At 42.5% G+C, this 12,679-nt stretch overlaps 1 protein-coding gene across 2 annotated transcripts in view; it reads right to left on the bottom strand.

Annotated features, from left to right (window-relative positions):
* Window positions 1-12,679, bottom strand: part of MGAM (maltase-glucoamylase) — a 138,198-nt gene that overhangs the window by 33,141 nt on the left and 92,378 nt on the right. For both annotated transcript variants that reach the window (XM_060021020.1, XM_060021019.1), the window contains exons 18-25: window positions 12,314-12,468; window positions 10,033-10,117; window positions 8,715-8,771; window positions 8,054-8,178; window positions 5,280-5,368; window positions 4,564-4,613; window positions 3,967-4,134; window positions 960-1,112 (exon numbers count right to left, since the gene is read on the bottom strand). In XM_060021020.1, the coding sequence (XP_059877003.1) occupies window positions 960-1,112; window positions 3,967-4,134; window positions 4,564-4,613; window positions 5,280-5,368; window positions 8,054-8,178; window positions 8,715-8,771; window positions 10,033-10,117; window positions 12,314-12,468 (882 nt within the window). The remainder of the gene's footprint in view (window positions 1-959; window positions 1,113-3,966; window positions 4,135-4,563; window positions 4,614-5,279; window positions 5,369-8,053; window positions 8,179-8,714; window positions 8,772-10,032; window positions 10,118-12,313; window positions 12,469-12,679) is intronic.

Here is a 12,679-nt window from a genome sequence, read left to right as displayed (position 1 = left end):
TCTTATATACTCTTTGGTAGTGACATCAGTTTTCATTCCTGGTCTCCATGTAAAATATGTGTAAAAAAAAGTCCCACTCCCATCCTTACCTATTCGTCACATCCAGATAAAAACTCAGGTTACTTTGGAAGTCTGTCCTTTCTATGGATTTTAAGTAGTGATATAGGCGCTGGTGCTATGCTTGTGAAATTGTAGATTAAGTGTAGAGGATTTTACAAAATTACAATGAGGTACTACCTCACACTGTTAGGAATGGCCATCATTAAAAAGTCTACAAATAACAAATGCTGGAGAGGGTATGAAGAAAAGGGAACCCTCCTACACTGCTGGTGAGAATGTAAATTGATGTGGCCACTGTGGAAAACAGTATAGAGGTTCCTCAAAAAACTAAAAATAGAGTTGATATATGATCCAGCAATCCCACTCCTGGGCATATACCCAGACAAAACTACAATTCAAAAAGATACATGCACCCCTATGTTCATAGCTGCACTATTCACAATAGCCAGGACATAGAAACAGCCTAAATGTCCATCAACACATGAATGGATAAAGAAGATGTGGTACATACACACAATGGAATACTACGCAGCCATAAAAAAGACTGAAATATAATGCCATTTGCAGCAACATGGATGGACCCACGGATTATCGTACTGAGTGAAGTAAGTCAGACAGAGAAAGACAAATACCATATGATATCACTTATATGTGGAATCTAAACCATGACACAAACGAACCTATCTACAAAACAGAAACAGACTCACAGACATAAAGAACAGACTTGAGGTTGCCAAGGGGGAGGGGGGTGGGGGAAGGATGGATTGTGAATTTGGGCCTAGCAGATACAAGCTGTTATGTAGAAGATGGATAAACAACAAGGTCCTACTCTATAGCACAGGGAACTATATTCAATATCCTGGGATTTTAATGTACATTAACACCGTCACTATGGTTACCTCCCAGACACAGCCGCGGGCAGTACAGTTTTCTGCAGAAGCACCATTCTCATCAGGATAACAGTCTATTTTTTCTGCATCCCTTATCTTCACATCCCACTCCACCGTGTATATTTCTCCCAGGACAAGATCAATTTCTGTGATAAGGGCCACCTGTAAGAATGGGAAAGTATCAAGCAAATGTACCCTCAGGACAAAGACCCTGTAAGGTCTGAAACTTCTTTTAGGAAAGAAAATAGAAATCAGACCAGACTCCCAACAATCTAAGCAACACAGCACTGGAGCTTACACAAAGAGAGAGAGGGCAGAGTTCTAACCAGTAACCACAGGGGAAATGGCACAATTCTATCAGAATTTGTACATAACATTTTGAAAAGAATCAGGTCAACTACAACCTTCTGTAATCACCCCTTTCTTTCCTCCCCCGACTCCTCTTCTGTTCCTTATTTTGTCAGGAAGGCTCTCTTCTGCAGCCCCCTTGTAGCACAGCACACACAAGCACGTGGTGTCACCCCATACTGAGCTCATCATTTTGTCCTCCATTCCCCAAACAGCATTCCCCATTGGTCTGGAGTAGGGGCAAGAACACAGAAATAAGAATCATGTGTGGCCTGGGTTCTCCCCTCCATTCCACTGTGGAAACTTAGACAAACTATCTCAATTCCTCGGGTCTCAGTTTCACCAACTGCAAAATTGGTGAGTTGGCAAAATCATTACATTTCCTTCCATTTCTAACATCCCAACCTCTTCATTTCCCCAAGCCCAGAGCCTCAAGACTTGAAATTTTCTTTGAGTCCCATTCCCTAATTCAAACATTTAATATTTTTCTATGTGTTTTTCTTACGGTCATCTCCTCTTTAATTAGTAATTTCCACAGTGAAAGTTCTCATTTGTCCAGAGGCATAAAATCTCATGCTAAGGATTATCATCTTTCTTCCAGTCTCTCCCCAGTCTACATTCATCTTGCTCTTCCCTGTACCTCAAACCCCACCCCAGAATAACGCTCTCACAACGGCACATATTGATTCAAGGATCAATATGAGACCCTTTGAGAATCAGATCAGATCCTTCTTATTTTGGCACCTAAAACCCTCCAAAATCTGACCACAAGTTAATCTGTCTAAACTGAGCCCCTTCCAAAAGTGGATCCTACCCATTCTAGTTATTCGGTACTCACAGACTAACAGAAGGCTATTCTTAGTCCCGAGACTGGCTTATTCTGATACTTCCACCTTGACTGCTTTATCTAAGCAAACGCCCTTTCTAGGAAAATGGTGCTTATCTGGGGAACTTACTGCTAGCTGCCTGCCCTCTGTAAAACTCCCTTCTTACTATTTCAGTTTAGAGCACTAAAGTTCTCGATTAAGAACTATTTTTTTGAAGCCATGTAACACAGCTGTGGCCATTAATAGGTAAGTGCAAGTCCATTGGCCAAGTATTTCTTTCTTGATTTAAGGGCCTGCCCCTCCCTTCCCTTCACCTTCACCTTTCCCTTTTCCTTCCAGCTTCTTCTTCTTTGTTTATTTTTATTTGTTCTCTAACAAGGCTAGAGTGACTGGAATTAAGCCACCATTTCTAATCACAAGAGAAGACAAGACCTCAACCCTGACAACCTTGAGCCACTGAACCAATGCCAGCAACTGACTACTTCCTAAACTTCCAGTCCCATAAAGGAAAAAAATCCCAATTTGTTTAAAATACCATTTTGCTGAGTCTCCTGTCACTTGCAGCTGAACAAATCTCTACCAGATGTACCGTCTTTCAAGGTCCACCTCTAGCCCTGATGTCTCCAAAGCTTTGCTCAATGACTCCGTTAAGCTTTGAACATGAAATTGGGCAGAATATATACTAACATTTCCTACAGGGTTGGGTTGCCTGTCCCCTTCCCAATAGTTTCATATGTTTCTCCACTACCTAAATTCAAACAATAAAAGAGTTCCTTTGGTTGTATATTTATTAATATATTTATCAAACATTTAATTAGTTTATTTTTATATGTGCATCTTTCAAATGGCTTGCACTTTGCTGTACACACAACTAGCCATATAATACTTTATTTCTAACTTTATAATGTATGCACCCTCAATGTATGTTGTCAAGACAAAATGTCAAATGCAACCAATATATCATTATAGTAGAAGATTAAATTTACTTATTTTCTCCAAATTTGGAGGGTCCCTCACAAACCACGCTGACCCAGCAGCTCCCAATCCCAGATCATTTGGAGCACCTGTAGCAGGGGGTGTTGGGGGAAAGGATTCCTCATAATACTAAGATTTCAGACGAGCTGGTTACAGCCTATCCAGCAACTTCAGGCCTCATTAAAAGGGAGGAAAATTATTTTATTATTATCACCTAACCAAGTGAGTATCCATTAGCTAAGCTTATCCAATTCTTTGACTTAAAATATTTCCTAAAAATGTATGTGTTGGAGTGAGAATCTATATAGCTCAATACAGTAAGAGAAAAAAAAAAAAAGCACCTCGAAATTTTAATGAATGGGAATCCCACCTCCCACCTCAACCCTTCTAGCATCAATCAATCAGCAGCTTTCAGACCCGGTTCTCCTCCAATCCTGTTCCCGACACTCCTGACTTCGCTCTTCTTCTGTTCGAGTCAGAGAGGACAGAAGACTGAGGGACAGATAAGGGAATAAAGATGAAAGGACCAGTTTATCTCCTCCCATGTCTCAGCAGCTCCTTTGTTAATCCCAGCTCTGGCCCACTCTTTATTTTTTTCTGTCCTAACCCTCTGACTCCCCACCCCAGTCTTCAGAGTGTGCTCTGGTCCTTCAGAAACCCATGCAGGGCTTCCCTGGTGGCGCAGTGCTTGAGAGACCACCTGCTAATGCAGGGGACACGGGTTCGTGCCCCGGTCCGGGAAGATCCCACATCCCGCGTACCGCAAAAAAAAAAAAAAAAAAGAAACCCATGCAACCTTGGCAAGAAGGAACATCATAAGCGATGAAGAATTCTTTACAAACTATCTCAACAAAATGGGGTTTTACCTGGAGGTTAGAATCATAAGTGACATTAGGAGAAACTTGAATTTTGACACCATTGTGTTTCACTGTAACATTGGTAGGTTCCTGGGTCCCAAGGATTTTAATCTCTTTAAATGCTAAATTATTGGGGTCTGTGTAGGTTGATTGCAAAATCTTCACATCCAAGCGGTTCTGCAAAACAGTTAAGTACAAAGATCTGCCTTAAATACACAGATTCTCAAATCACTCCAATACTTCATCCTAGACCGGATACTCAAAACCGCTCCAAATGGCTCTTAGCTGTCTCTACTAATGTGTGCTCAAGTACAAACTTATTTTTCCCCTGAGGGGGGCGGAAAAAGGAGAGAGAGAGAAACACACATACAGAGAGAGAAATTTTTTAAAACTTCATTTAAAAAGACTGCTTTGATTTATCCATATCATTGCCTCTTTTTACTAATATGAATGATTCAATTATTAGGTGTTAAGTCATAAACTGAAATGTGGTCACCTATTGTCATAAATGAAGCTACAAATAAAATTACACACATACACAAACACATATGAGCTAACGGTCAGACAAAAGCCCACACTTAAGATTCATAAAAATATACTACTCACTTGGGTGACGGAGAACTCACATAAGAGGTAAACTTTATTGGCCACAGTATCTGAAAGTGAGATTAAAACAAGTCAGACTCTGGCCTGCCCACTACAGAAGGACAGATTTCATCCTGGCACTCCTTGAAGCTACATGTTGAGAATGACAAGATTAGAGAGAGAGTGTCCAAGGCCAAGACACTGTTTTCACTTCTCCTTCCTACCTTAACCTTGAAAAGGTTCCCTTCCAAGTGCTTCCAAGGCATATGCCTTAAGCGAAGCTATTTCCTAAGCTTGAGCCACAAGAATCTTTAATGTATTGGAGACAGATTAAGAAGCATGGCTAGATTCGGGTGCACTAGAAAGGTGTCTTCTCACTGCCTGACTAGCACAGGTAGGTTTTACACATCATCCACGTTTGTTCATAAGTACTTGGAGGGAAGATGTGTGCACTGAATGGCAGAAACAGTCTAGAAAACATTTCTTTCAGGTGCCCTTTGATAATACAATGAGAGCCTATATATGCAGCTGGCCAGCGGGAGAATTCTAAGACGTAGAGATGTGTTTTCCTTCCACCTGTGGTCCAACTACCACTATTCCTGAACAGCACAACCGAAATCAAAATTCTCCTCTCGAGTGATTAATGTTACTGGGCCTGGTGAGATTTCTCCCACCGCTGAATGACCAGCAGGAGTAACTCGAAGATGCAGGTTTGGAAACGGCAACATTGTGCTCACCTTTCGTTTCCCCATCATCCCAGAAAAGTTCGCCTTTTGCTTCTTTGTTGTCATCCAGGGCAATGATAAGACCAAGAGGGTTCCTTCGACTGTGAGAAACAAGATTTATGTGAGAGGCAAAGACTTGGGACTCAAAGAATTTTGCTAAATGAGCTGTGAAGGATTCTATCAGATTTCAAATGGGACAGGTCACTAGCAGCAGATGGCTCTGCTTTTCTTCAGGCACAAAGGCAAAAGCAACAGGGGCATCACTTTCTAGAATGGGTAATGTCACAGGCGACAGCACCACTCCAAACATTAGCAATAAACATCTATGAAGGAGGCAAGAATTTAATCACCAGAATCACTGCAATAGCTACAATAAAACCTGCTGATGCTATTATTATTTTGAATACAGACTATTAGAAGAGAAAGAAATCGGAGACAATAATTGGTTCAGCCTAATCATTTTACAGCTGATACATGCAGGAGAAGTATTAACTGCAGTCAGGGGGATATATTTGTTCCCTGCCTAAGAACCATGTTGACTCAGAAAGCAAGAAAATACAACAAGGTCCATCTATATAATGGCAATTTCCTAATTTGATTATTTATTATTAGTTCATTTCGAGAGAGAAAAAGAGAACATTCTAATTATCTGCTTTATAACTCAGAATATAAAACACAAAACACTACTCAAAAGATGCTAAAATAGATGCACATAGAGAAAGAGGGAGAAAGAAGGAGCAGCTGCATTTAAATCTCCCCTTATTCCGCCCCTCCTCTAGACCACCTCCCGATTTCCTACGCCTGTTGCATCCCTCACACTCCCTATTATATTCTTTCATAGGTCAGCCTTCCACTGTGCCCTGTGCCAGCCAGGTTCCAGGGTCAACAAAATCACCTGCTTTCACTTAACACGCATGTACTGAGTAGCTTTCATTGCTAGGAAGTCTAAGAGATACAAAAACAAATAGACCAGAACGACATTGATGACCTTAAATATGGTAAGAAAGATTAAACATAGTCACCAAATAGTCCAAACAGAAAGTAAAGAGTGGCACAAAAGTTAAAATCCTTACAGGAGTCCACAGTGACACTTGAAGCAGTAGGTGGCCTAGATATTCTTGAGGACACTGCATACTCTTAAGGACTCACCCACTTCAATACTACTTGGCCCTAGATAAATTAAACACATGGTCCCTGAAGGGTGCTAACGTGAAACCCAAGTTGACAGCAGTCCTGGCTTGCAACCAAAGAGCAGGCTGATCCCCTCTGGGCGAGTGAGACCTATTTGGATCCTTGAGATCACCACATTCGGAAAACCAAAAAATTACTAAATGCACGAGGTAACAAGCCAACATGAAAGAAAGTTGGCAAAAACAACTAACAATAGATTTAGATTCCACTAAGGATTTTAGATAATAGAATTTTCAGTTACAAAGTATAGAATAACTATGACTGAAATACTTAACAATATTAAGGGAAAAAAATGTATTAAAAAATGACCAGAAAGTTGGAAGTGGCAGCACACCCTCTGCTGGAATTGTTGGGGAAGATTTCTCGCAGATGAAATCAGAGTGTAATTTGGAATATGATTAAGAATGTATCAGGCAAAGAATGCTGAAAAGGGTAAGAAGTGCTGAAGCCCAGATGCAGGGAAATAGATGAGTATCTTTAGAGAATAACAAGATTTTTGGCATGGCTGTTCTATAGGTGTGTGGTAAGGTGTCAGGAGACACAGGTTAACTTGAAACCAGATTATGATTGGCCTTGAACAACCTACTAATGATAGAATTTAGACTTTAACCTGGGAAGCAACAAATTGAGATCTTCACTTTGGAAAGACAATTTTGGTATCAGTGTGCAGAACAGCATGAAGCTGAATAGTTAGAGAAAAGGAACCCAGGTGGTATTTGGATATATAAGTATTTTCCATCAGTATCACAAAAGTTTAAACTTGAAAAATTATGGCAGTAAGGAAGGTTCAAAAGAAAAAGACTTCTAACCTCCAAAAAACTACATCTATTAAAAGCAGATTAGCTGATACATTTAGAGACACAGATGTGAATGTGTGCCTCTTTAGTACAGATGGAGTCTATAATTTGAGCATCAAAGAATCATCAAGGAGAAATGAGTGACATGAAGGAGATTTGAAGTGCACAGGAAGTAATTTTTGAACCCCGTTTTGCATCACAAGAAAGAAATGGCTCAGTGGGAAGAAAGAAACAGGAAATTGAGATTATAGGGGAGTGGAAAGTGGACCCCACTCCCTAGAAATGAGAATGAGGAGTCGAGTGCACAGCATGGTAGAATGATGGTCTGATAAAGGCAGGTGGAGTGATCAACAGACCCCGTTTGCCCGGAATTGAGATGTTTCCCAAAACATGAGACTTTCAGGGCTAAAACTGACATATTCCTAGGAAAACTAGGAAGGTTCACCACCCTCGGGGGGGGGTTAAGTCGGGGGGTTAAGGAAGGACAGGATTAAGGTCTTTCAAAATCCATCTGGATGCAGTCTAAATCACAGCTTCCCCAGAAGAGGCCCACAGAAATCCAGGGAACAGAGTTTGATGACCACACACACACACACACACACGCACACGCACACACGCACACGCACACGCACACGCACACGCACACACACACACACACGCACACGCACACACACACGTGCCCTTCCTCCCTACATTCCACATAATGCTTCAGCATCTTCTACATGGGCAACAGATGGGAACAGAAACAACTAGGTTTGTCAGCCTCCCCCTTAAAGGAAACTCCCAGCCATGCTATACCTGGCCACAGTGGTTGTGGCTGGCTGCTGTGTGGGGAAGATGTAGCCTCCTCGAAGGTGAAGTCCAATTTTGTCTCCAGGAAGTTCCATCTCCACTTTTTGCTTCCTCCATTTCACTCGGCCCCCCTGACGCACATAGACAAATCAAACACAGTGGCATGAGCACATCACCGCTACCTCTTAACCACACGCGGAGTTATCTCCAGCTCTTTCCTTCTCCCACCTAGTTGAATTGCTATCTAGTCAGGCATCAAGCAAGAAAAGGAAAAGAATTTAAGAACAATGGGTTTTGTGATCAGCTGGGCGCCTGGGGAACATATATCACGCTGAGGCTATTTGACATACATCATACAAACTGATAGTTTTCTGAACAAGAATCTCACTTATAACCAGGCTCAAATTGTCCATCGGCCCCAATATTTGCCCATGAGACATTCTACTTCCATCTTTATCTTGCTGCTGAATAAAGTATATGAAAGTATCTTTTTCAGATTTCATCATGACTGATGTCAAGTGACTTCGTCTCACTTTATTGACTCTGCTATGAAATCACTGCAAACACGACAGAAACATTCCTCAGTGCATGGATAGATGTTTCTGTCTACCCAGACGTATCTTGTCTATGCAGCTTGAAGAGTTTAAGAAAAGTCAAAGCTACTTACAGTCTCATAGTCATACCAGACGGCATCAGGCACATATGCTGTCACTTTCTCTGCACCCTGAAATTAAAACAAACTATTGTCCTTTATGGCCCAGCCTCTGAAGGGGATAAAACTTCTTAATCACATACTGAGAATGCATAAATGGCCTTTCTTTTCTCTACCAACTTGTGCTTTTCTTCTAACAGAGGCAATAACCTTGCCACTTAAAGAAAAATCCCAGATGGGACCATATTAGGAATAATAATCATAGTATTGAAATAGGTGTTGTGGTAAAAATTCCAGCTTTAGAGGCACAGAAGCAGATGTGATGACAGCGAGGCAGGGAGACAGAACAAGGAATGCGGGCAGCCTCTAGAAGGTGGAAGAGGCACGGAAATGGATTTCTCCCTTAGAGCCTCTAGAAGCAACCGGCCCCACCAACATAGTGATTTTAGGCCAGTGAGACCCATGTTGGGCTTCCGACCTCCAGAAATGTAAGATAATAGATTTTTGTTGTTATGAGCCACTGCATTTGTGGTAGTTTGTTACAGCAGCGACAGGAAACTAATACAGCCTCTCTAGACACAAACCAGACCAGTTAGCAGAGTCAACTGCAGCCAGGTGGAAAACAGGAAGAAGGACACGACGGTGCATAGAAGTGATGAAACAAGAACCAGGAGAATCTGGGACTCCCTTCACTGGTTGAGAGGCAAGTTCTGCTTGGAGGAAGGGACGTGAAGAGCCGTGAGCCATCAGCGCTGTGAAGCTGGGCTTGAGAGGGCGGGGCTGGAGGGTGCGATTTTGAAAAATGAAAAAAAAATTCCAGCTTCACACTGCGTACCTCATTTAATCTTCCCAATAGTCTCCAGTGATACATACTATTATTATCTCATCTTACAGCTGAGGAAGCGGCACATAATTTCCCCCAGATGGCACTGGCACCAAGTGGCAGAGACAACAAACACACCCAGATCACCCTGACCTTAGAGTGAGTGCTGGGTCACTGCTCCCTCCTGCCTCTGCATCCTGGAACAAGTCATGATCTGTTATGAGACTCTGACAACACATAGGACAATTCTTAAACCGAGTCACCCGTAGATGCTTCTATACTGATTGGAAACTTGGTCAAGGACAAAAGACTTCTAGAGACAAAAATGTGTACCCATCAGATACCCATCTTCCCCAAACTCCAACACACGGTCTTCAAGGCTGCCCCAGCCACAGATGTTGGAAATGGGTTTGGAATAGAAAGAGGACAAATGGTTCCAAGAAGAGAGGAGTCTGGAGTTACCAGGAGCAAGACCAGAGACCACCAGTGTGTCTTGGCGGGAACACTTGCCTCGGCCAGAACCGGAGTGATGAGGAGGCCGGGCCCCCATAAAAACTGCTGCTGCACATCCCAAGTGTTGCTGTCCTCGTAGAACCTAGAGACCAGAGAAATGTTCAATGACATTTGGGCCGGTGCTTTCTGGCAGCTCTCCCCCAAGCCTGTCTAAAACTTGCAGGCTCCCTGCCTGGGGCAAATTCCCCAAATTATTCCGTGACACCTGTCTCCCCACTCCTGCAGGCAGATCCACTTTCCCTAGCCCCTGCACCCTCCTATTCTTTCCCCAATTTGGACAGAAGTTCCTATTTCAGTATCTCTATGCTAGGCAGGTTCCAGGCTATAATTCTATTTGTCATATCTCCCTTAAAAAAATAAGTAAAACAAGCAAGACATTTTAAAACTTTAGCTGACTATCCAAAAGGAACTAGATTTGATCACCCAAAAAAAGCAGACAAAAACTTTACTCTTTTCTCTTTTAGGATACCTACCTTTAATAGAGAATTCTGGGAGACAGCAAGAACTTACCCACAATAATGAATATATAATATATATTATAATAATATATGCCTGAGGGCCTAAAATGTCAGACACAGAAGGGAATTAACTGTATTTTGATTTTGACAAGAAAAAGTCTCTTTTTCGTAGACTATAAAATTATTTTGTTAATTTTTAATAAGCGAGACCTGGGTTACTTTTTTCTTTTTCTATGATATGACCAACATAGACCTCAAAGATGCCCCCATTGATGACCAGCAAGTATATCCTCCAATATCCAAGCACTTTGACTTTCAGAATATCTGTGCTCAAAACGGTTAGAATGAATTCACTTAAAAGCCAACCAATAAAACTGGTTGAGGCTTTTATCTACATAGCATCAAACATAGTTCAACCTAATATCTCTATTTTCATGCTTTTTTTTTTTTTTTTGCATCATGTACACAGAGCATTACTGTTCCCACTGTTCAAGCCCTGAGAAATGCTACCAAAGGCATGAGCAACTGGGGCAGGGTCCTCGCCTAAATCACAGCCTCCGTCTCAAGCCAGTTCCGTACACTTCCCAGCACCATCTTCAATCCTCGGGTTTCTAAACAAGGCTTCCGGCTCCTTATTCTGCCAGGGCCGGTCATAAGAAAGCAAACCCCACTGCAGAGCTACTCACTCTGCAGCCACCAGAGGGTCCCACAGCATTAGCTAGGAAGCGAGGACACACCCTCTCCTACTACAAATCTCCACCAAGCTTAAATTTCCCCGGTGCCTCACAGCAGCTTCCCCGAGATTCCAGCCCCGAAACAGGATTGCCTGGAAACCCCAGAACTACTTGCCGGCTAATATTATAGAGGCATCAGTTCATACTAAGTGGCCAGCTTTAAGGAAAGTCTCTTAAGTGTTCTTTTTTTAGAGTCAAATTAGAGATACTCATTGGCTGACAATAAAAATTCTGAATTCAGGAAAATCCTCCATACTATTCTTATTAGTATGTAAATGACCTAGAGCCTGAACATGGTGCATTACGAAAGCGACCATCAGGTTCAAGCTATCAAATCCTTTAAATGAAGGCTACAGAAACTAAGGATGAAGGAACTTAAATGATTTGTCTAAGGTATAGAGTTAGTTGGTGGAACAAAGACCCCAAATTCCACAGCTTTTAGTCTAGTTCTCTCCCCAAAAGGGAACAGGCTATAATATTTAAATATACCTAAAACAGTACATAGGCAGCAACAGCCTTGCAAATACCAACTCGTTATTCAAGTTAAAAAAATATATCTGAGTAACTGTTTGGATTGTTTTAATTTCACTCATTTTCTTTGCGGTACGTGGGCCTCTCACTGTTGCGGCCTCTCCCGTTGCGGAGCACAGTCTCCGGACGCACAGGCCCAGCAGCCATAGCTCACAGGCCCAGCTGCTCTGCAGCATGTGGGATCTTCCCGGACTGGGGCACGAACCCGTGTCCTCTGCATCGGCAGGCGGACTCTCAACCACTGCGCCACGAGGGAAGCCCCACTCATTTTTTTTTAAATATTTGTTTATTCATTTAGGATGCTGCCGGTCTTAGTTGCAGCTCACGGGATCTTCGTTGCGGCATGTAGACTCTTAGTTGAGTGAGAATTCTTGGTTTTGACTTGCATGCAGGATCTAGTTTCCCGACCAGGGATTGAACCCAGGCCCCCTTCATTGGGAGTGCAGAGTCTTACCCGCTGGACCACCAGGGAAGTCCCTTCACTCTTATATTTGATGATACAGTCAATGTCACCCAGTTACATTAACAAAATTCCTTTGGGCTAGGTGAACTTACTCATGCAGAAGGGGCCTGGCCACCGTGTCCCCCTGGCTGTGAGCACGGTAGAAGAGGGTGTAGAGATAGGGCAATAGAGCATAGCGGATGGTAAGGTAGTGCCTGGAGGAATTCAACAGCAGAGAGTCAGCTCCAAAGGAGGCAGGATCCTGGGCCTGAGAAGAAACAAGAGGTTGCAATTGACACCTGGTTACAAATAAGAAAAGCCTTTGGAGATATCAGACTCCATTCATCACAACCAAGAGTTTTGTTCCTGCAAGACCTGGGGCCTACCTTGCAAACTTTGCCTCTGAGCAGTAGGGTTGGGCAAAGGGAGATCATTCCACCAAGTTAAGTGGCCATTCTTCACCCTGCACTGCATCCCCC

The sequence above is a fragment of the Delphinus delphis genome, chromosome 9, assembly GCF_949987515.2.
Source record: "Delphinus delphis chromosome 9, mDelDel1.2, whole genome shotgun sequence".
In the NCBI taxonomy this organism is placed as follows: Eukaryota; Metazoa; Chordata; class Mammalia; order Artiodactyla; family Delphinidae; genus Delphinus; species Delphinus delphis.
This window is presented reverse-complemented; position numbering and strand designations above follow the sequence as displayed.